General features: G+C 43.0%; 1 protein-coding gene across 2 annotated transcripts in view; it reads right to left on the reverse strand.

The window, feature by feature from the left end:
- Positions 1–17,296, reverse strand: part of gpc5c (glypican 5c) — a 103,365-nt gene extending 86,069 nt beyond the window's left edge. For both annotated transcript variants that reach the window (XM_086203577.1, XM_086203576.1), the window contains exons 1-2: positions 16,830–17,296; positions 6,971–7,132 (exon numbers count right to left, since the gene is read on the reverse strand). In XM_086203577.1, coding sequence (XP_086059703.1) covers positions 6,971–7,132; positions 16,830–17,007 — 340 coding nt within the window. In that variant the 5' untranslated portion in view covers positions 17,008–17,296. The remainder of the gene's footprint in view (positions 1–6,970; positions 7,133–16,829) is intronic.
- Positions 17,297–24,166: the final 6,870 nt, after the last annotated feature.

A 24,166-nucleotide genomic window follows, 5' to 3' on the forward strand; every position in this document is an offset into this window, starting at 1 on the left:
ATCATGCGATAGCAGTGAGATTGATGAAGCTTTTGTTGAGTTAACCTAAACGATAATGTCAGAAAAAGTAATTACAAACTTGCAGAAGAAGATCTTTCCATTTGAGAAGAAATGAGCAGTAAAGGAGTATTTATTCAGTGTGCTTTTATTCTAGTTATGTCAAATTATGGCTGCAGAGACTGGCGACAAGCTAATCTACACAGACCTCATAAATGCCAAGCCTGATGGTTTGTTGGGGAGCAGAGTAACAATGATGGAGATGATTTTTGCGGTGAAGAAGATGGAAGAAGATCTGCTGTTTATACAGTTTCATTGTGCTGAGCACACCCTTGGCAGCGGGGTGATCTTTGAAACATGTGGGTTTCTCGCAGCACGCATGCCAGGAAGCAAGCTTTTGGCATGAAGCCCACGCTTGTTAAGCAACCGGTGCTGACAAAGCATGGACCACAGACAGAGACACCAAGGAAGAAAGAATTCTACACCGCAGCTCTACAGGGAAGGTACCTGTTGAACTTTCTAAAACACACATGCACCTGACAGAAGTCCGTACAGACACACCTGTGCACACTTTCACTGAAACTTTACACAAACCTTCCTTTAGTTTCGCTTTCCCTCCTCTCTCTAGGCCCAGCGCCCTACTCCTTTGAATTTTCACACATCCATACTGGGGGGGGGGGGCAGATGAAAAGCCGAGGTAATGAGGGAAGTTTTGAGGGTGACTTTATGACTACACGAGGCTGTGAGCTCCCCCTCCCCTCTTTTCCTTTGTTCTTTCCCTGTTTTCCCCTGCAAACCGTGAACCGTGCAAACTCATCCTGCTGTTATGTGTCATGTCTACTCGAGAGACTAGCTACAGCACAAACATGCTTCGGAGACTCCCACATTCGCACTCAAACATGTATTCACTCCGCTATTAGGTCCATAAACACGTTTCCTCTCCACCCTGTGTGATGAAATGAGACGTGTAGGGATGAATTCCGGATATCCTCCCTAATTTGAGCATGAGCTCATGGTGCAGCGCCTCTAGAGCAATAACTCTGTCGGTCAAAACATCTGCAGAGAAAAATACATGCAGACATGAAGCGAGAGGAAAAAAAGTGATGGGAGAGAGAGAGAGAGGATATGCTGAAAAGACCACAGGCGAAATGAGCAAGAGAGCTGATAAAAGACGACGCCTGGTGTGAATTGTTAGCGAGACGCTGCTTAAATGCCATGGGGAGATGAGTTTGCACTCCACTGTGTTTTCCTTTCTACCAGTGGTGTTCTCATTCAGGTGAGGTAACATGTTCATAACCAATAGCAACAGAACAATGCTGGCCGAAAGCTTTAGTTCGATCCACCTGTCTTTGTTCATTGTCACTGATATTAACAGAGAGATCGGAATGTTCCCAAACAACACAACTTAATGATACTAAATGATGTTAAAGGTCTGGTTTTTCTCCGTTTGTGGATGCATGGTGAGGTGGCTGAATGAAAAACATCCGGCCTTCTGCAAAGCTTTTATATGGGGAAACTCTAAATTGCGCACATAAAAATTCTGCACATGCCGCTATTAAGGTAATGCTGCATTTGTTTAGTACGAGCCAAACTGAAAGAGCCATCGTTAATTTTTTGTTTTTAGCATGAATACATGCAGTTGTACATTCCTACGTTACTGAATTTTTTAAAAACACAAAGGTCATGTAATAATCGTCCTAGCAGTCTAAATCTGCATCTCATCTCAGTGATTCGCATGTTGAGCTGCCAGCCTCACTCCTTAAAGCTGCCAGAGGAGCCAGTCCTTCTGTCTTTGGGGACTAGAAATCCACTTGTGACCTACATTTATAAAGTTACAGATCCATTTCCTCCAGATCTACTTTAATCGGTTGACTAGAGCCTGAAAAAACAAAATTAAAAAAAAGACATGGACCAAATTGTCTCCACCAGGGAGGCTGTGAATCACAAGAGAAAGTAACAGTAGGATGAACAGGACCACCTGTGAGGAGACAAACAAGGGACAGCACACCAACCAACAAGTCCCTACTTCTCACATCTCAGATGACTCCTTTTATGTGCTCTGCCATTAAAAACCAGGGCCCTCCAGGTATCCCTGCGCCTTATAGCTCTTTGTTTCAATCACTTTGTCGTTCGCATACACTCATGCCCACAATGTCTCCCAGGACACAGCGTCTGGAGGGTTCCTGGATGATGAGACAAGGATCAGATAATTATGTTGCCTCGATGAGAAAATGCGACGTCCTTTCAATGGCCTCTCTCTCCCTCTCTCTCTCTCCCTCTCTCTCTTTCCTTGTCCCGTCATTGAAGGGCACCTATAGTTTTAAATGCAATGCACTCTCATTGAAGCTATCTAGGCCAGGAGAATATATTCTCTAAGAAGTATCTGTCAACTCCTGTGGGGACAACTTGAGCCCCAAGGTGGTCATGGTGACTAGCTGGGGTGGTAAATACTCTTCATGCTCACATGTTTTGTATACACACACACAAACACACACACACTTCAGTTGTGGGCCAGGTTCCCCTCATGTCAGTGACACAAGAGATCAAGAGTCAGCGTTTTCTTGACATCCGCTCCCTTCAGTGTGAGTATATACCCAGATATAAGAACACTCTGGCTCATCGTTCCCACCTGTCGCTCACACACACATGCACACACACACACACACACACACACAAAAAAAACCTGGAAGCCTCCAGCGGGGTCACTTGAGTGTAGATTTGATTTAAGGACTTTGCTAGAACTGACTAAAACGGCTTAAACTCTCTGACTTTACAACTTAACTAGTGACAACGTGGCATGCAGAGACAAAAACATATTCTAGTGACTAAACCCAAATGTTATAATTCATTTCAGCCAAGCTGGAGGTCAAATACAAGTGGACAGCCAGTAAGATAACACCAGATCTAATTAGCCTGAACAGGCTGAAAGCTGCCCTGGCTCAGACTGGCCTCGTTGGTTGACACCTTCCCACCATCAGGCCCTCAACGCTCATTACTTATCTACTCTGGCATGGATTAGGATAGTCTGAGGAGACCAGAGGGGCTGGCCCGGGTTTTATAACTGTGGAATTTTTTAAGGGAACCTGATGGAAAGAACAAACAACACAGATACTGTAGAAGAGGAGAACATTGAACTGGACCTGCAGGCAAATTATTATCTCCTGAAATGTGATATACTAAAAAAAAGTTCCTCACAAGTATTCATACATTAAGTCCAAGAATTCACAAAAACATGAGCAGTCTTTGCACCTCCGCAGCACAAGCCAGCAGGTACCTCCTGCTATCACTTTGAGAGACGTCCTGATGACAAAGGCTAGCACGCGAGGGTTTTGGCCTCCTTGTTACTGCGTCCATATGTTGTAATCCTGAGTATGATGCCAGTATAAGATTGTCGCAGGTTACAACTGCACAAACCCCTGTCGTGAGAACCTCAAGAAACATGCCAGACATTCCTTCACTTCTCAGTGGAAAATGCAATATTTTACGATGGTTTTGACAGTGCTGCGGTCAATGTCTGGATAGTTACCTCAATGACATTGGCATAAAAATTAAACAAATAAACGATGACTAAAAATGTTCCAACCATCTTGCTTGGTTTGGTCACCAGAATCTGATGTCTCACTTCTCACTCCTGGTAAACTAATTATACAACATTACTTTCCGCAGGTAGAAGGACGAGCGGGGAACAAGAGCGGCGTGATTTATGTGGTCACGAGATAAAAACAGAGAGCACCATAATTCCTACAGACAATCGGTTCTATATCTTTCTGTTGATAAAGTATCAGAATAAAACATTTGTGAAAAGAAGCCCCCCCCCAGCATTTAAAAATATGGTCTACTTTCACGGGGTCATGACACGATAACTCCCACACATGACAAAGCACAGTAGGGCCTTCAGGGCTGTCAAAGCAAAGGCAGGCCAACAAAAACACACACATGCAGACACATCTTGTCTCTAATGGGCATGTCCTTTTGACTAATGTTCACCAATCAGTCAGACTGTGACTTAATAAATGCTACATAAATGGTAAATATTATTACAACACAAATTCCTGTAGGCTATCATACAAAACCAACACAAAAAAAAGCATTATATTAATTTTAATATGATTATATTTAATTCATGTTGTGATTTCCTTTTGGGGTTAATAGACAAAACCAAGTCACAAAATGACATATTTTCCTGGCTTTTACATGTTAAAGTTGAGTTCCAGTGTGAATTTTTTCACAACCAGATCCATCTGTCCATTTCAACTTTAAGTAAGTAAGTGCTACCTGCTGAGTTTAACAGCCTAGTTAAAAGTCTGGGTGTTAGGACATACTGTAATAGCGTTGGACCATGGCAGTTTTTGGCCTGGTACAAGTAACTAGCACCACCCTTCCATCTGCGCACCATCTCTGCATCACCCCTATTAAACACCACAGCAGAGCTGAGGCTGGCTGAGGAAGGATATGATATGTTACCTCGATGTAGGATGCAGCGTCGCTCTTTTGTCAGTCGAGTGAACTACGGCACTCTCACTCTCAGTGGAGTGGTTGGTACTCAACTGACTTGGCCACGCATCAGTAGATCAACTTGCTAACGTTAACAGGCTCAAGTCACAAGTCCCTGTTTAACAGGTAGAAATGTGTTATGAAAACTAAAACTAAGTTTGAAAACTGCAACGCACTCGCACTCATGACAGTATTTTTTTATCCATCAAAGTGTTTCATAAATTACCTGTAGCTCCATATAAGAAACTCAAGTTGAGATGTTTTCACAGATGCACCCACACAAGCTACAGAATAGGCTGCAAAGTTTAAAGGTAGTCTACAGCATGTCCTTGATACAATTATTTGTCGCTCCTATTAGCATGTGCTTGGCAGCATTTAGCTTGTCCAAGCAATAGTTTGTCAAGTGCTAGCTGGCGGTTAGCTTGTCCTAGCTGCTGTTTAGCTTTTCCAGGCCAGCATTTAGCTTGTCCTTGTCTGTGTTTAGCAAGTGCTGCCAGCATTTGGCATGCGCTAGCTGGCTGTAAGCTTTGCTTCGCCAGCATTTAGTTTGTCCTAGCCTGTGTTTTGTGTGTGTTAGCCAATTTTCAGCATGTGATCTCAGTGTTAGGTGATGTATATGTAGATGTCATTGGGTCCATGAAAAGGGGCTCAGTTTTAATGAATATTATGTTTACAAGCCACAATGACCCATGCTACGGATTCTACCTTTAAGAGACTAAAATATTACTGTGCCTGTACACAACTAAGTCTGCGGTGAACTACTGAGATGAAATAAGACAAAAAACAAGGCTTGGGGAAAAAGACAACCAAGACACAATCTTCCACTGTCCAGCGTGTGAATAAAAGTACCAATGGTTATCAGCCAAAATCATATTCTCATTACTTCATGTGGTATATGATATGAACCACTTGCTACTTTGCATTCCACTTGAGGCACTCAGACAGCACAGAGACTGTCCTTAGAAGGCTTTGCGAAATGAGGGCTCATGACATCATCATTTTCAGCACCAATATACCACAGTATCTATTGTTATTCCATTGTTATTTTCCATCTTGGCCTTTTCTGGACATGTGAACCACTCTATCTTCACTCTCCAGACAGGAATGAGGTAAGAAGGGAAAGATTTTAATGATGGTGAGAAGGACAAATACCAGGAACGCCATTTGAACACTTCCCCTTCCTACAACCAGAGCTGGACTTCAACATTGAATGAACTCTTAGTAAACATATCTGAAGGGACTGTAATTTCAAATTTCAGGTTTCCTCTGTATATCCTGTCAATTATTTTAACTGTATTGATTTCCATGGCAAAAATATCTGGAAATAATCAATTCTTCATTAGTTATTCTGTCAAATTTGAGCTCACATACAGTATTATGTATGTTTTCCATACTGGAGAACAAGACCAGTAGTTTCCTCACATCCATCATAAAATTAAACATGTTTCTGAGCGGTCCATTGTCTTGTCACAGACTAATTGCATGGTACTGGAAACCTCGTAACACACAAAAAACACACACATCCAAAACAGTGTCTCCAACACTGTGTGATTGTGGCAGAGGTTTTCAGGGAGGAAAATTTGGTCTCTTTCGGAAATGTTTAAGTTCAAATGACACTGCAATTACAAGAGGAAGATGGAGGACAAGCTTGGGCAACTATAGTGCACGCCTCGATTCAGTTTGGGCGTAGTACAAAGCCCCTTGGCAGGCAAGACCTTGCTGAAACAGGCTTTGTATCCACAGCAGAGTCTTGTTTGCCCGGAACTCATATGAACAGTCCAAGCTCATCAAGCATCACAACAACAACAAAAAAATCTATCCAGAAATAAATACCAATCAAAAATAAAACACAGATTTTTCCACTTTCTAGAAATACCACAATTCTTTTAAGGGTTCCAGTAAGTATTTTGCTGTCCTGAGATCAGGATCAGATAATGACGAAGCAGACCATCTTCCAATAAACACTAAAGGCGGTGAAACAGACCTCTATACCCTCTTTTCCCTTCTCCACAGTTTTGTTGTTGCCAAACCCACAGAAAGGAAGGGGGGGGGGGGTGAAGCCATGCCCATTTTCTGACTTACACACTTGCCTGCACGCCAGCTACCGTGACCCCTGGGAACTCAGTAGAAACTCCCTCTCTCTCTCTCTCTCTCTGTCTCTCTCTCTCTTTTTACCAAATACTGGACAAACATTCATTACAAGCAAGAAAACAAATACAGAGTGATTTATTTTTCCTTTTTAATGTGTTTATGGATTCCAACTAAAAAAAAAAGTGTAAGTTCAATTACAGGTCAGCAAAAAGGATGGGAAATTGAAACTTTGGAGAAACTAACATGCTGTAGATATTATTCCCATACCAGTACAGCGTGCAATTAATAGCTCATCAATCACTATGTTCCTAAACAACAACCCAGTGACCCGTCCCATCCAACCCAAGCCATACAGCTCCAGATTCCCCCTCTTTGTCTCAGCACTTACCCTGGAAGGCATCCGAGTGGCCGGAGATGAGGTGCTCCAGCTCGTAGCTGTAGGAGTGAATGTTGTGGAGGGTTTCTCGTCTCACAGCGAACTGATAGCTCTCCTCCATTTTCCTGGTACAGCAAGATAGACCATGGTGCTTACAAACCAACAGATCCACATCTGAGAAAGTCAAGGAGACATCAATCAATTAATCAATGTTCATCTTATTATTTTGAATTGTTTAGCGCTTGATTTATACCCAATATATTTTACAAAGAAGGAATATCTGTACATCAAAATCACCGTCATTTCTCTTCCGGTAAAAACAGCTCAATTCAAAAGTTGGGAGGCGTGTACACAAATCTGACATCCAATAAAAATGTATTATTATGCCACATCGCCATGAATCATGTGATGCACTTTGACCCCTACAGACATTTTCTCCATAGACTTACTGAAAGAAGCAGTTCTTACTAGATTTGGTGTCACAAAACACCCATCAAATTCCAAAATTCCCTATCAAAATTTGATCCATTTGGTCTAAAAATAATTGGGAAGTCTGAAACGACACACGATTAAATTATTTGTTCTTATTTGTTAGCAGCGGATGAGGTTTGCGCCTCTGGTGTGGTTTTTCATGCATGCATGCGGTGTTACACACACACTGGCTACTGTGAACGGCAATCAAAATCTGTGACAAGTTCCTGTATGGCACGGCACAGTGGTGCAGTGGTCAGAACTGTCGCCTCACAGCAACACTCCAGGTTCCAGGTTCAAGTCCTGGCTCCATCACGGGATCTTTCTGTGTGAGTCTCCATGTTCTCCCTGTTCCTGTGTGGGTTCTCTCTGGTACTCCAGCTTCCTCCCACAGTCCAAAGACATCAAGAGGGGACGAGGCTGATTGATACTCTAAATTGACTGTAGGTGTGACTGTGAGTGTGAATGGTTGTCTGTCTCTATGTGTTGGTCCTGTGATGGACTGGTGACCTGTCCAGGGTGAACCCCGCCTCTTGCCTGAAATCCGCTGGGATAGGCTCCAGCCCCCCCATGACCCTTCACAAGATAAGAGGTAGAAAATGAATGGATGGAAATTCCTGTATTGCTTCAACGTGATTTAACCTGATCACGTAGATATGCAGAAAAGAATAGCGCTCTGACATCACAGGGCCTTAAGGCAACACATCATGAAACTTGGAAGTACATGGAAGAATGGAATAAATGTGTGTGTGTGTGTGCATATATATATATATATAGTGTGTGTGTGTGTGTATGTGTGTGTGTGTGTGTGTGTGTGTGTGTGTGTGTGTGTGTGTGTGAGTGTGTGTGTACACTGTCCTGAATATTCACATGGACAGACAGGCTGTAACTCCCCTGGGAGACAGAAGAGGCACCATGGTAGGGTGAGAAAGTAGACCAAGAATTCAACTATGTTTACTGCTATAAATACTTTCTCTGCTGAATATATAAATATCTTTGGCTCATACTGTCGCACTCATGTTAAGTGTTGTCAAGACTTAGATCAGGACATGCATGTACAGACTATGTCCTATATAAACACAAGTGCATGCAGGTATCTAAGCAAACACTCGGTAATTCCTACTATTAAATCATGGAGGAAGTAGACGGTCGTCAGCAGTGAGCAGCCACATGACGGCAGTGACCTAACTACGATCCAATGAACAGCTCAATCAGACACTGTTACATCAGCTCAGCCTGACCCGCCAGTGTCACCTGCTTCTCACCATTGCTACATCCTGTATACATAAACACAGTCATGACATCACTTCAGACTGGTCATAATTTGGCGTGGACTATTTTCCTTTCCCACATGTTCCCCTGCCCCAAATTCGTATGTCCATAATGCAGATGTCTGATATGATAACTCATTTTGCAGGGGGGGGGGGTCGTCTGCAGGAAGGCAGGTGTTGTAACCAGAGCCTAAAGCGTGGCCTTAGGACAGACCGCAAGACCGGTGCAGCAACGTCCAAATCCCTCCATGAAACACAATAGGGTTGCATTCTCAAACCCTCTTTCCCTTCCTGCTCCCTCGCTCCCATTTGCCTGGCATATCCCAGTGAGGCCTGGGTGTCTCTTAATTACCCAGCGAGGCTCCATTTGTTCCCATCCCAGAGCCAGACGAGTGAAGTCATCACTGGCTCTCCTGCCCCTTCTGGCTCATTATCTCCATCTCTGTGACTGTCCACTCTTTTTATGTTGACACTGTTGCCCTGCCGACACTCTGCTGCATCGCAGAGGTTCACCTACCCAAGGAGCACTTTTATCAACCAAAAAAGAAAAGCCTCTGCCAGGATTATTCTGGTCAGCATTTTTATGAATGGGATCTAAGAGAGAGTTCTTACATACAATTTTTATCAGTACAGTTCAGTGAAATTGTAAGCCGGTATTTGTGTAAAAAAAAAAAAACCTCTTTTGGCAAGATGCACGTGTTTGTTTCTTTTGATCTTATTTTGCCGCCCCCCCCCCACCACACACACACACACATCTTTATTAATCCTTCATTAACTTTCACTGAGCACAAATTCAGTGTGAAAAACACAAAATGTCTTTCATATCAAGAGATAAACGCTGGCCTGCACCATCGGTGAAAGCCATCATACACACCAGTAGGCAGATATCAGTCAACAAGGTGAATATCGGCCAATAAATGGGTGTCTCCCTGTATCAGTTATACATTAATAACTATTGTCCAGGCCATACATTCACCTGAACGTCATTACTTTGAAAGAATGATAATAAATCAGCCATATCAGCCCTAAATTTAGGTTTTACTATGCATTTTACTTGCAAACGTATAACAAAACTGTTGGCGTCACGATGAATGAACCACAAATATAGTCAAAATCAGAATTTACTCATTTACTTGATGATGATGTCCTAACAGGAAGAGTGTTTCCTCTCGTCACTAAAACAAAATACTACTGGTCTTAAAACGTCGTTCCCTTTTTGAATAGATGATACGTATGTCGTTTCCAGCCGTGTCACCTCTCTATATTTGGTGTCCGTCCTCTCCTCTGGTCCATCTGACCCCGTTCTCTCCTCACAGGCTGGCTCTTCTACTCTCCTTTGTGTTTGTGTGTTATCTCTGATATGAAATGTATATCCAGGGACTCACGGCGTAATCCCGACTGGCCTCTCAGTCTCTCGCGAGTGGCAGCGTGGAGTAAATGATACTCAGAAACATTTTGGCTGTTGGAGCCCCCAACAGCAGTCAGAGCTGTTTTATGAATATATACTTGGCTTCTTTCTGGGCTCGTTAGACGCTACTGTTGTATGCGTGCAACATGCAAAAACGCTTCACATGGTAGAAGAAGTACTACAGCTATTAATGTCTGTCTGCCTTCTTTTTGACTTACGTTGAAACATACAGACATATACAGTACATACATATGCATAGCTACAAACACACACACACACACACACACACACATATACATTTGGAGATTGATAATTAGAGTTTTGAATGAATTCATCTAAATTACCAATTACAACCAAAATAACCGTACAATATTGCCCCCTCTTGGAGATACGTTTAGCACCAATAACAGTCATGTTGACACCAATGCCCCCCCCCTTTGTAAAACTACTGACCCTCCATCTACTGGGACAATGACTCAAAAGCAATTTCTCTTTTTCCCCTCTTCAATGCAGTTTTAATTCAGATTGAAATCGACCGATTCATACGCAAACACTGCAGTTTTAAAGTGACTCTGTTGCGGCTCACCACTGGTGGCCTCCCTCACAAGTGCCCCGCTCACGTCGGCATTCAGGGGTGATCACTGACAGTAGCTGAATTTTGATTTGATTGGCACTTTCCAATTATCCTTTCAGTGATTAGTTTTTTTCTTGTCATGTTTCCCATATTTTTACCGTTTCTAGGACACGGACTCGGTGTGTCTAAATGCAAATACTTTTTCAACTCCTATTTTTATCTCTGCAAAGGAGGAAAAGGAGATTTCTGTGCTGTTTATCTGACAGCAGGATTAAGAAAAAATCAAGAGGCTGAATTTCTCCAAACTTGACGGGAGGGTGTAGCTTGTAGCCAAGGAAGAATGCATTAAATTCCACCCAGATCTGTGTAACAGATTGAAAAAAAAAAACCACTTCGTCTTCTTTTTTTTTACATTGAATTTGGCTGAAGTCGCCTTGACAGATATTGACTCCTCAAATAGTTTTGCGATTGGTTCAAAAAGCAACATAACTTCTACCAGAGTTCCCAGAAAATCCATATCGTTATTGCTCAACAGCCTGTTGCTTCACCCAGCCCGCTAACTCCCTTATAGCATGCTAATGTTACTGTAGGAAAATACACAGAAGGTGAAGCTTTGCAACCACACTGGAGATCACGTCGGTCTCCATCAGCAACGAACAGTCTTAGAGCACCGTATCGCTCCTGACTGCACCCTGCAGTTACATCGTGAAGAGAAAATGTTCTCTACTATTATTAGTATAGTATTAGCATCATTTATGCCAACAGCAAAAAAAAAAAAAAAAAGTCTTCAAATTGACAATAAAAAAAAAAAGATAATATTGTTAATTGAGGTTCACTTGAGGGATGATGATGAACTGTCGGGCCTGTACTATAAAAAAACTTGTCACTAGCATATGAGTCCTATTAGAGCCCTTCGTGTTCACTCTGCCAGGCCAACCAGGGCTGGATGTCAACCCCGAGTCCTAATTCTCCTAATCGTCCTCAGGTGACAAATACCTCAAGACTAATTTGCCATATTAAAGCCGTGACTCGGGAGGGGGCGTGCGAGTGGGTGTGCGGGGGGGATGGTGGGGGTGGGTGTGGGGGGTCTTGACTTGTAAGTCACAATCCCCTCAGCAACACTTCAGTGCCCTTCATTGCACATATCAAAACTCCTGAGAGAAGGAACTCTGCCATTGTGTGATTACCCTGCTGACTCACATGCCGTTCTCAGGACAAGGTACTACAGTAGCTGGGATGAATACTGCTGAGAAGATAGTTCTCCTACTACAGCGCACGCTGTAGACGCAGCTCGCATATCCTATGCAAATGTGTGATGTGACTTTGAATGAGCTGATGGATTGCTGAGGGTTGCCGTTTCCTGCGGGTGCTGTTTAGGTAATTTTCTGAGAACAAGAATAACTTTGTAAGAAAGTAAGCAATTAAAAAACTTCTCCTGCCACAGGAAGTTTGTTCCCCCGTTAATTTGTCTGATCCAGCAGACAGACAGGATACTCACTTTTACACATTTGCTAGGTTTGGGATTGACCATCCCTAATGAAAACACACCTCAAAGAGTCTTTCCCGCATACCTGCATTCTTGGACAACCTTAAAACTAAACTATGATGTTTAGCTTTCTCAGACCGCAAGCTGGAACTGCTGTCAGGAACCAGAACACGTTTGAAAGCCAGAGGGAGGAGAGCAAGGTGGGAAACCACATCTCTATCTGAGGTCTTGAGCCCCCCCCGAGGAATTTGCAATGTTGTGATCTAAGATAATCTGTTGAACACACGCACACACACACCATCTCCACCCATAATTGTTATTTCTATTCCTAGAACACAGGAAGAGTAAGCTTTTTTCGATAAGAGCTGCTTCAGAGCGTCCACACTTTTAATATTTTTTTCACAACACCAATATTGTGACATGACAAGTATTCAAATAATTCTAACAGGATTTGATCCGTCAAGGAGGAAAAGAACGTTGCAACATTTCCACTGGAAATCTTGATTTGAAAAAAAAAAAAAATTGAAATTTCATAAAATCCCCTCAAGACTATTCCCTGATGTAAGTTGTGACCTGGCGGGTGGAGAGCTGGTGATGGTTGTGACGGTGTGTGGGCTCCCGTCAGCGGATGCCTCTGTCCAGTTAAGGGTGTTTTAATGTGACTTTTAAGTCACGTTTGGGAAGCAGGTGCTTTCAGAAGTGGCCTGGAAAGGCAACCACAGACGCTCAGTGTTTCTGAGTCTATATAGAGTAGGAGGCGTCCACCATGTGTTTGCTCTGTTGGTGAGAAAGTTAAAGAGAATCAAAATAACTACACTCAATCATGTCGAGCTCTGAGAGTGCGCCAGAGCTTTTGATGCTCTAACTGGTTTAGGATGTGGCAACATGTGATAACACAGTATCCCCCCCCCCCTTCTCTTTTTATTTTCTTATGAACACATGATCCTGCTTGCTTTGCACTAAGGTCATAGAGTAACAGTGTCTTTTGATACCATCAGTGAATCAGATAAAGGAGGATGAATAGATGCTTTTTGTGAGGTATGTTTCCCAATCAGAGCAAGATAAGCGCCGCTCCAACAGAAAGTTCAGACTGAACTGTAAAGTGGTTTGTTCTGGGGACGTCGTCCAAGACGCCAACAGCAGCCAGCGATAGGGTGTGTGTGTGTGTGTGTGTGTGTGTGTGTGTGTGTATGGGGGGGGGGGTGCAGTGCTGCTTGAAGACTGACATCCAAATGATCTATCTCCAATGGGCTACATCAACTTCCTGCGGCAATCTCAGTATGGAGCGTTTGGCCCTGTACCACAGGACAAAAGTGCTCTCTTTTAAAAATCAAACACAGCATAGGCAAAGACATGTGACTGATGCTGACTGACGTACATCAGGAGGGAGATAAATGTGCTCTTTTACTAGAAATGAACATTTGATGTGTGGAAAGCAAGCAGTGCCTCCTGAAATTATTCCATTGTTAGAAATGGCACCCTTGGGAGTCCCTGCAGATTATTTTGATGTGAAGGCCCTATTGACGTGCAGGGAGTTTGTGTTATTATGACGAAAGTATCATCTATTTAAGGGCCAAAAATTCCCTCCAAAACTCACAAAAAAAAACACTTATTCTATGGGTCTTATGTGTAGGTGTACAAAAAAAATGCCTCAACAGCGCCCCCTGGGAAATTAACCCAAAAATTAGGACAGGCATCATCTACTTGCACAAAATGTGTTGGATTATGTAAAATCCTGGTGCCACGACCGCAACCTAACAGGAAGTCCAGTATTCTGATCTGATTATTTCATTTCTGGCCAATTAAATGTGTTGTACTTGAACAAAATCCTCCAAAAGGCTCAAACCAATTTGTTTCCTGTTTTGAAAGTGGATTCAAAAGTCCTCAGCGATGACACATAGCGGCCATCTTCAATTCTATCGCCATGGCGTTGCCATGTCAGTAGTTGTTACATAGTCGTAGTTTGCAAGGAAGCACTGATGACTGACCATGAAAACCCAAAAATGTTGTCACTCGACATGTTGGACCAAAGACATCTAAGAGCTTAAATCAAGTCTCAGCACCACCTTGTGGTTACAGGAAGTAAGCGTTACCTAACACATATTTGATTCATGTCCAAATTTCAGAATTGTCTTGACTTGATGCACAGTAACAGAATGCATAGTCTACGTTCTCTAGCGCCACCTTGTGAACAGAGGAAGTAATATTTGCTAAACATCGTGGACGCATTTGTCCGCTCCTTCAAGCAAAATCCAAATATTATCAGCTTTCACCTCCCTCGTGTACTACGAGTTTGTTTCTGTTTTCCACCTGGTTCACTGATCTTGACCTCTTCAAAATCGAACATTTAAGGATGAATTTCACTGTCCAAACTCGCAATGTCATCGACGGCGCACTCATTTGTGGCGATGGAACTGAAGATGGCCGTGAAACTGATTATTGCAGATCGAAATATTGAGTAAATTAACATATAATAAACATTTACTCCAACATGAAATGATGGTAAACAAAGTTTGGGAGTTGTGGACGAATATCTGATAGAAGTTTGAATAATGATGCGGTGTTGCACATTTAACCATCCACGTGTAAGTAAATTGTTAAAAATAAAACGTCTTTATGATAGATCAACACATCTTAAATGTGGGTGCTGTAAAGGTGCACCTTTTTTTTTGGTTTTTTTTTTCTGGAATCCTCCAATAGGCCGGCTCTGAAGTTCCCTGTTGCCACACTCCTGGCAAGTAGTGCAAAATCAGTTCACCACACATGAATGAAACGCAGCACTGTATCCTAAAACAAACATCAGACTGTGAAAAGAGCTGAAACTTTGCCACTTCAAATTTTCGAGAGTTGCTTTTGTTGGCATTTGATCTGAGAACTGCAGCAGAGTAGCATGATTGTGTGTACACACACACACACACACGCGCATATACATACATACACACATATACCAAATCTCCCACTCAAACATCCCCTTCTACTGGTCGCTACTTTGAAGACGAGATTGCGTTTGACCCAAAACAACCTCTCTAGGACAAGTGTAAATAAGAAGCAAAATAAGATCGAAGCCCAAAATGTACTTGTGAAACTACAGCCATGTTTGATCAGCTGTGCAGGGAGAGGAGAGTTCACAACACCTCTGCAACAACACAAAACAGTTAGCAGACCAGTGAGCGGCCATTTCTATCAGGGTCTCAGCAGCTTTTATTTTTTCAATGAAAGTTATGGATTGAAATATCTTGAGTTGTAAAGTTACGCGCGCTTTTAAACCGAGTTTGAACTCAGGTGAAAACGCTCATTAGCAGTTGCAACAGCTGACTGACACGCTTGCGGCTAAAAGCCCCTCATGCTAGCCTCACTTCAGACTGCTGACATCACATCCTCCAAACGCCGAGGTCCTCGGGTTGTCGTGGGGTGTTTGGGTGGTTTTGTTTTGGGGGTTTTTTCGGGGCTGTTTTTAAAAGAGCGGGCCTTAAACTACTGGACGCAATGAAATCGACATCCTCTGTTGCTAGTGGAGACACGGGGCTAAACAAACAGATCAAGTGGTTTTGGATGCACCTCTAGGTATGTTTCCCCCTCAGCTATCTGTTGCTCTTCTCCCCGTCACAGCATGCAGACCCAGACTGAACCTAAACTGCTGCCATCCCTCATAATGTGCCGCTGTGTGCACAATCCTGATTATTCCTGAGAGAAACAACAACAACAACAACAACAAAAAAAACATGCAGCCAAAAAATACAACAAACAAACAACGAGATTTAGCTGGATTCAAATGACCCTTGACAATGAATGGACTTTTTCCATTTTTTTTCCTTTTTATTGTGTTCCAATATACAATAGGACAACTGCAACGGACCCTCAGAGACCAACCATGTAATGAAGGGTCTCACTATACTTTCAGAATAACTTTCAAGAAAAACTAGCATAGTTGAACCAGAGCCTAAACCCGCTTAAAATGTGTTTCGCCTCCAAAAAACAGATTTGGAACCAATGTTTATCCTCACAATAACTTTTTTTCCCCCTAAGCCAGCAGGAGTAACGCTACATACCACAAAAAGAAAAAGTTTAAAGACATTCTTCCAAGCATCCTTCTGACAAAAATCTGACAAAAGACAGGAAAGACGTATCAGTGTTGATGCCAAAAGACACTGCAGGAAGATATTTTCTCATAAACTGTGGCGCCTTAACGTAAATCATCCACTGAGAAGACAATGTGTGATGTAGATTTCAAGGCTTGTCACCACCAGACACATTAAGCCCAAAAGAAGAGGTTCTAATGATGAGTTACACCTAAACCACTGCGCATTCGACTTCTACCTTCCTCATCTATCGCGTTTAATGTGATAGAAGCGATCCCCGGCCTCTCTGCTGTCACTCCAGCGAGCTTATTCTCGCTTTTTATGGGGTTAGTGAGCGACGACCCACGTGTGTGGCTTGTTTTTTGGGTTTTTTTTTTTTTATTCCTTCTTCTTCTTTTGGACAGGAGACAACATGACTACATTAAAAGCTCCACAAGTAGTTTTTTTTTCCAGATCAATGAAAAACACATTTTATACATCTGACTTTGTGTGGTTTATGAACGCAAACGCGCGCAGATGAACCGCGCTGAAGGTGTTTGCAGGTGCGCCTGTTTACGTGCCAAACCCACTGAGGTGACTCACCTGTGCCGGGTGTCTCCGGGACGCGGTGCAGCGGTCCGACCTGCCGCAGCTGGAAAGCGGTCCTCACTTCGTGACAGCTGTACGCCTTCACGTCGATCACGCTCACCGCTAATACAACCGCTGACAAAATCCAAAAAGCTCCGCAAGAGGTTACACGTGGGCATATCCCCGGGAACATTGCCGCATCTCACTCCAGGTGTCCTCCAGGAGAGTCTAAGGATCGGAAAGTGCGTGACGGGCTTGGAGGGGGAAGACGCTGAAGTAGAATGACGCGACGATGAGTTGAAACATCTGACATCCGACTGATGATCACATTATTGGTGAGGGTTTGGTGTGAGCGGCTCAGAGCGGAGAGAGGTTTTTTGGGGGTCTTCTCTTGAACACAGGAGGAGAAGGAGGAGGAGGAGGAGGAGGAGGAGTGGTGTGCTGCTGAGGTCTGAAGCCAGTCTGTCCCGCGCTCAACACTTTGCAGTGGTCGGCTGTCTGCCTTAGTGAGCCGAGCCGCCCCCCCCCCCCCCCTTTACAATGCCGGGACCGCTGGCCTTTTTACAGTTTAGAGCTCCTGTTACGACAATAGCTTCACATTATATTGTCACAGTTTGTTCTCCACGACATCGACTCTAGTTTGGGGTTCAACATTAAGCGCCTCATCCTAATCTAATCCATTTCATGACATAAAAAGTGCACGTTTTATCCTCGAACACAGACGTCACGTTGAAGTAAACCAGGCTGCTGCTATTTTTGGATTTTTTTTCCCTTTTCAACTTTTCTGAGATTACCACATGTGGACACGTCGCATCTTATTCTTAGTGCAGTGATTGACGTATATGACAGTTCATTGTAACCCGAACGCAGGTAGAAGTCCCCGGTGTTATTTGATGAACATTGCTGCCATCTTCTGGTGGACTATTTATTGCAAAATGTTGGGTTTTTTTTTTGCTTTCTGGACTGATTTGAAGTTTTATAATCTGTTTTCTAATCTGAGGTCGTGGACATGTCAAACATGTAAATAGGCTTATTTTAAAAACTGAAGTTCTTTTTAACAAGCTTACAACTGCTTTAAAAATGTGGCTGACAGATTTAGAACGGAAACCTACTAACTGGACAAACAGCACATTATAACTGTGTTTTTAAACAACAGGTTTTTTTTTTCATTTCCCAGAAGGAGCAAAAGTCTTTTTTCCAAAACATAATTCTGACATCATCTTCAGTTCATGTCTCAGTTTGGAGGCGATGGTTGAGCACATTTTATTTAATACTGCCATCTCTTGGACAGACGGGGTATTACATAAGCGGTGAGCAACGAGTAATCACCGTTTAACGGTAAAACATGAGACAGAAATGTTTGTTCCTTTCTTGGGTTTGAGGGTCAGTAGCTTCCGTGTCATGTGACTCAGTCACTAAAATGACTAGACTGGAAAAATTGAACACATCTTTTTTTTTAATGTGTTTTTAGTGCTGACCTTTCTGGTGAAATTCACTTGGGCCTACAGAAATATAGTAATGCAAGAAATTAATATTTTTCCTGAATAGATTCCATGTCATGTGACGGATTGACTGCAAATCAAAAGCAGCTATTATTACTGAGGTCAGCCTCCTCAGATAGAGACCGCCGCCTTGCAAACTCTGCAAGAAGATGAGGGATTCTTTTCCACACTCCCTGAAAAACACTGCACGCGTTGCCAAAACCACCAAACCACACAGTAATCAGTAAGCTGCACACTAATGGAACACAGTATCAAAGAGCTCATCAATCATTAAGGACCACACCAAACTGCTTGCAGGCCACTTCCGCCACCAGGGGGAGGCAGAGGGCCTCCTTGCTCTGCCTCTGGCCGGGAGTCAGATGACTGGAGTTGGTAAATTAAACATTACAGAAATAACATGAGATCAGAGGCGATTTTTGAAACTACTTTCATCCATCTTGGAACCCCCCCCCCCCCCCCCCCGCCCCGACACACACACACACACACAACACACTCACACAACCTTGACATGTTTAGGTTACAATTCACTGAAGAATCTTCAAGAGTCATGTTTGGTTCAGAGAGTTTGAGAAAAATTTGATTTTAATTTATGGTTTCATGAAACTTCATTTTGTAAACAACTGGCCCAACATTCCCAGGGTCCTCATCCGACAGAGCCGGGGACTCATTCCTATGGTTAGAGGCCCCGAGCAGGAAGAGTTGAGGGGCCCTGTAACACATAGAACTGGATAGTGTTTGTAGTTTAGGGTCCTGAATTTTTTTTATGGGGGGGGGGGGGGTTGGACTTGATCAACATAAGTTGTCAGTTGTTTAACTGTCATCCTAAGAAAAGTAAAGTTTACTGCTTTTTCTTCAATGGCTGGTTTTAAAAAGGCAGTAAATGTGTTTGTCCACTAGGCGGCTTCAAACCTGCAGCTTTGAAACATTTACTGGGGAATGATTTTTAAAAGAATCTAAAACAGATTCATATTCATGAAGATAGATAGATAGATAGATAGATAGATAGATAGATAGATAGATAGACAGATAGATAGATAGATAGATAGATAGATAGATAGATAGATAGATAGACACATAGATAGACACATAGATAGACAGATAGATGGATAGATAGATAGATAGATAGATAGATAGATAGATAGATAGATAGATAGATAGATAGATAGATAGATAGATAGATAGATCGATAGATAGATAGATAGATAGACACATAGATAGACAGATAGATAGATAGATAGACAGATAGATAGATAGATAGATAGATAGATAGATAGATAGATAGATAGATAGATGGATAGATAGATAGATAGATTGATAGACAGATAGATAGATAGATAGATAGACACATAGATAGACACATAAATAGATAGATAGATATTTTCAAACCATTATTCATCAGCATAACAGTATAGTGTGAAAAGTATGTAGATGAAAGGAAATGGATATCTGAAATTATGTATTGCACGAATTCAATTTGATATCAACAAATCAGTTACAGTTTAATCCGAGAAGTCAAAGCGATTCTTTCTGTATTTTCTTTTCAGGAATTACAGCCATGTGTCCTCAATCCTGTTGTTACCTAATTTGGTCAGCAGATGGCGCCAGTCCCACTGGAGTCCTCCCCCGTGGAGCCTTAATGCTCATTTATGCAGGTTTAGCTTTCCTGCACCAGGAAAAGCGAGAATCCTGCCAAACAAATAGTCGATGATACGTTTTCAGACATGTTAAGAGGACCGAGGTGAATCACTCTTTACTTCAGACTTTATTACAAAATCAGATGTTGAATCAAAATTCCTCAATTCCAAATTCGCAGGTCATCCTCACTTAGCATGAGGTTCATGACATACTGTACATCATGACAAGTCACACATGATTAATATTTATCAGTGTGGACCTCACATCGAGGATCTCTGAAGTTCAGACCGATCATCTGCAGTAGATAGACAGATAGACCATGAACACTGTCACTTCTGATTCCTATTAAATCCATCTGAGTCTTTGACGAGGACTGTAGGAAATGATGCAGTCGCGCCAGGGATCCCTCTTTCTGTTGCCTTATGCTTTGACCGGTCCAGTCCTTAATATACTATCTACAAGGGCTTTAGCCCATCAGTTCTGGCCCTCTAAACTGGGGATTTAAGGGGCTTACAGAGGGTTAAACCCTCAAGATTGCAGCCTTCAACCGCCTGTTTGAGAGATTACATCTCCCATTTTCACCTCTCTGTCTCGGTGGAGCAGCGGGAAGGGTTGAGGGTGGTCGTTAAAAGGCATGCATCTGCTTGATGTCTCCAGAGAGAGGAAGTGGTGATAAGTGACTGTTTGATTAAGTAGCTTGATTAAGTAGTACATTAACTCCTGTTGTGCAGCTGAATACCCAGGATAGCGTTCAGAAATGAAAAGGGTTTGTGGTGCATTCAGGGGTGTGCGGAGTACTTGGAGTGGTCAGGAGGTGTCTGAACATTAATGGTCAGAGAAGGTACCTTATGCTCCATTTCTCTCGGGCGGAGATGTGAGGGGTGGAAGTAAGTCGTGCTGCATCTTTAATGAGAGTCTGACATCCCCAGTGCCACCGTCTCACTACCTATCCAGCACGAATCTTCCTCTTCCTCACCTGCCAGGGGAATGCCGCCGAGTGAATGCCACCACTTCCAAAATGAGCGGCGTTACAAAAGTTAAGGTGTGACTCCTTCATGGGAAGACATCACAACTTTCTAAAGCAGAGGCCTTTGCTTTATCTGCAATGACTGTTTTTAGTGATGTCCAATTGATTGCTGTAATGGTTTTTATAGACTCTTCATTAGCCTGTTACAGCAGCGGATCGATCAATGCAACATCATTTCAAGCATGATTGAACCGACTACCAGGCATCTGCCCCAGGGAACATTAGTCTGTATTAGTAAACCGTCATTAATGTCCCAGAGTTCTATAGAGGTACTGGAAAGATCATTTTACACACAGTTAAAATGCTGCAAGAGCTGACAGGCTGTGGTTCCTAAGCTAACTAGCACCTGGGTATCGTTAAATTACACCTGTGGGTTAAATTAATTGAAATATAGTTGAGTTAAAATGCCTCCTTTGGTTGGCGAAACAACCAAAACATGTTAGGTATTAAGGGAGTATGCATACTCGCTTAACTAATGCAACAAGGGTTCACGACACCATCTCATCATTTTATTGAATAGTTTTGAAAGTGGGGTTAATTTAATGTATCGCTCGTGGAATGCTGCAGGGGTGAGCCAACATGGAAGTTAGCTTCACCATGAGTTCCTGCAACCGAAAACCAGAGGGAATTTTTTTCACATTGGATTGAAGAACACTGCAGAAAATCAGCTCTGTGGGTTAAAAAAATAGAATGAAAAATACCCGTTTTGTTGGACAACCCTCTCAAATAAACCTCAATTTATTTGATTTTTTTTTTTTTTTTGGAAGCGTAACAAGCAGAACAAACCGCCGTAAACTACCGCTAGCAAGCAAGTCTTATATTTTAGCCAAGTGGTGATTGCAGTGGCTTGGCGTTGACGCACCGGTTCAGAGCCAGGTGTGGGCGGCGCCCGGTCGATGCTTCAGTTGCTTCTTTGTGCACGTCTCCACTGCATTTCCTTGCTGTTTGGTAACAGAATTACAAATCTAATGTAATGCAATGTAGCATAGAGTAGTAGAGGTACTTCAAAGATGCACAGTTTCCCACTTCTCATCCCCCAAAACTTACTCCGCTCTTCTCCTGTTTTGGGCATGATGACCATAATGTTCATGACAACCTCCATAATCTCATTTAGCCACTTGTTGGCAACCCCTGATTGCAAACTCTTAAAACCTTGACAATAACGAAATAATTCACGGCACACAGAAAAAAAAAACCTAAACATGTCTTAGGCCAGCGTTGGCAGACATTATTTTAGGCTTTTGACCAAAAACTCAGATGAAGATAGAGCTGGATGTTGCTAATGTGTTTTAGGACACACTCCCGCTCCTGTCCACAGTGCAGCTGTATTTCCTGGTGCTGTTGAAGTGTACTGGTTTCTACGGAGAAATATTCCCTCTACTTATCAACCCAGTTCCTGTGACTGGAATGGACAAATGTATTGTAATGTATGCAGCTACCAGTTTAGATGCCTTCTGTCTGTATGAAGTGTGTGTGCCAACAGAACATTGAATCTTCTTCCAGCTTCCTTTCTGTCTGTCCCTGAGGGAGTGTCCACCACTGTTCACAAACAAAGTACTGTTGTGCACATAGGTGGAAACATTTGTTTAACCCATTCACCCCTGAGATTTCCTCACTGTCTGTGTTCACTGAACTCTTATGGGATCTAAACGGGATCCTTTGAGATTGCACACATAGCGCCGAGGTCAGACCGAGGCCTTTGTGCATGCGTGCCGAGTTAGACTGGATAGAGTGACTTGCTTTGTGTGTGACCAGTCGACCACATACTTTACAATAGGAACAGAAAAACAGAGGGGTGACTACCTTTTGACAGAGCATTTTATCTCAATGAGATCATAGCGATTGGCTATTTATGGCATGTTGTTAGGAGGAGAAGGTTTGAACCGCGTACTGAGAAATACTGATCACTCTCAGCCTGCCTCCAATGCTCTAAACCAGATGTCTCTTTTGATAACATGCAATCCAGCGCAGTGATTCATTCCTCGCCTTGCTGAACTCATCAGTACGTTGTTGATCTTTTCCAACTCCCCTCCTCTTGCTGCATTTTTAACAACCACATTATCCTCTTCTCTCCAAACTAATCAACACATGTTATGACATTTTTGTCATTGTTGTTTTACAGCAGACCTAGTGGAGTATGATCTTCTTCAAAGACAGACCTATGGATGGAGGGAAAGTAAGGTGGGGTGGTGGTGGTGGTGGTGGTGGGGTGAGGGGTGGAAGGGTAGGGGTTAAGACAAATGGAGGGATGGGTTGATGAAAACAACAGATCTCTGCTCTCTAATCCTTTTGTGTCGACCATGTTAATCCATCCAAGCAACCCCCCCCACACACACACACACCACCACCACCACCACCGCCGCCGCCACACACACCCCACCCAGACTGCTCACCCTCCCTCAACCTCTGCTTCTGCACCATATACCAGGCGCAGCACATAAACAACCCACAGCATTACTGAAACCAATATGTGTCCCCCCAGACAGAAACGCAGAGGTACAAAACAGCCGCAGGAGGCCCCCCCTCCCCCCCAACACACCACCACACTAGACAAACACACAACTCAGGTTCAACTCTTGTCCCTGCTTTCATCTTTTTCATATTTTTGGGAGACCGCTGGGAACAAGGCACCATCCTGGATTACTTTGATTTGTTTGTCTATGCAAACATTTTAATATTCCAGCAGCATGTCAGTGAGTGTGTATTTGCAAAAAAGCAGTGTATTGTTCTCCTTTTTTGTGTATTTTTACCTCATTTGCACCTCTTTGTTTTGCTTTGCTTTGTTTTGGCTACTGTAAAATGTAATGAATGCACATGAGATCAACACGGTGAATTCACTGCAAGTATTTTTGTGTCATGGTCTTGTTTACGAGCTGTGAAGGAGAGAGGAGGAGGGGGTGTCAGGGGGGAGGAGGAGGAGGGAAGTGGGGGGGTGCACGGTGGTTGCCAGGGGAAGAGGAGGTTGACTCTAATGAGGTCACACCCTGGCAACCCGATGACTCCTCCCACTCAGCTCCCCATCTCTCCACTCAGCCTGCTTGGCGTGTACCCCCCCCCCCCACACACACACACACACACACTGTGACAGCGAGAGCTCTCCGTGGTGCTGAAAGCAGAAAAACACATTCAGGCTCCTGTTACTGTGGAGCCGCAAATGGATGCAAGACTAGACACACAAGAGAGAAAGA

The sequence above is a fragment of the Aulostomus chinensis genome, chromosome 5 (assembly GCF_037954235.1).
Source record: "Aulostomus chinensis isolate RoL2024-O1b breed Wild chromosome 5, RoL_Achi_v1.0, whole genome shotgun sequence".
In the NCBI taxonomy this organism is placed as follows: Eukaryota; Metazoa; Chordata; class Actinopteri; order Syngnathiformes; family Aulostomidae; genus Aulostomus; species Aulostomus chinensis.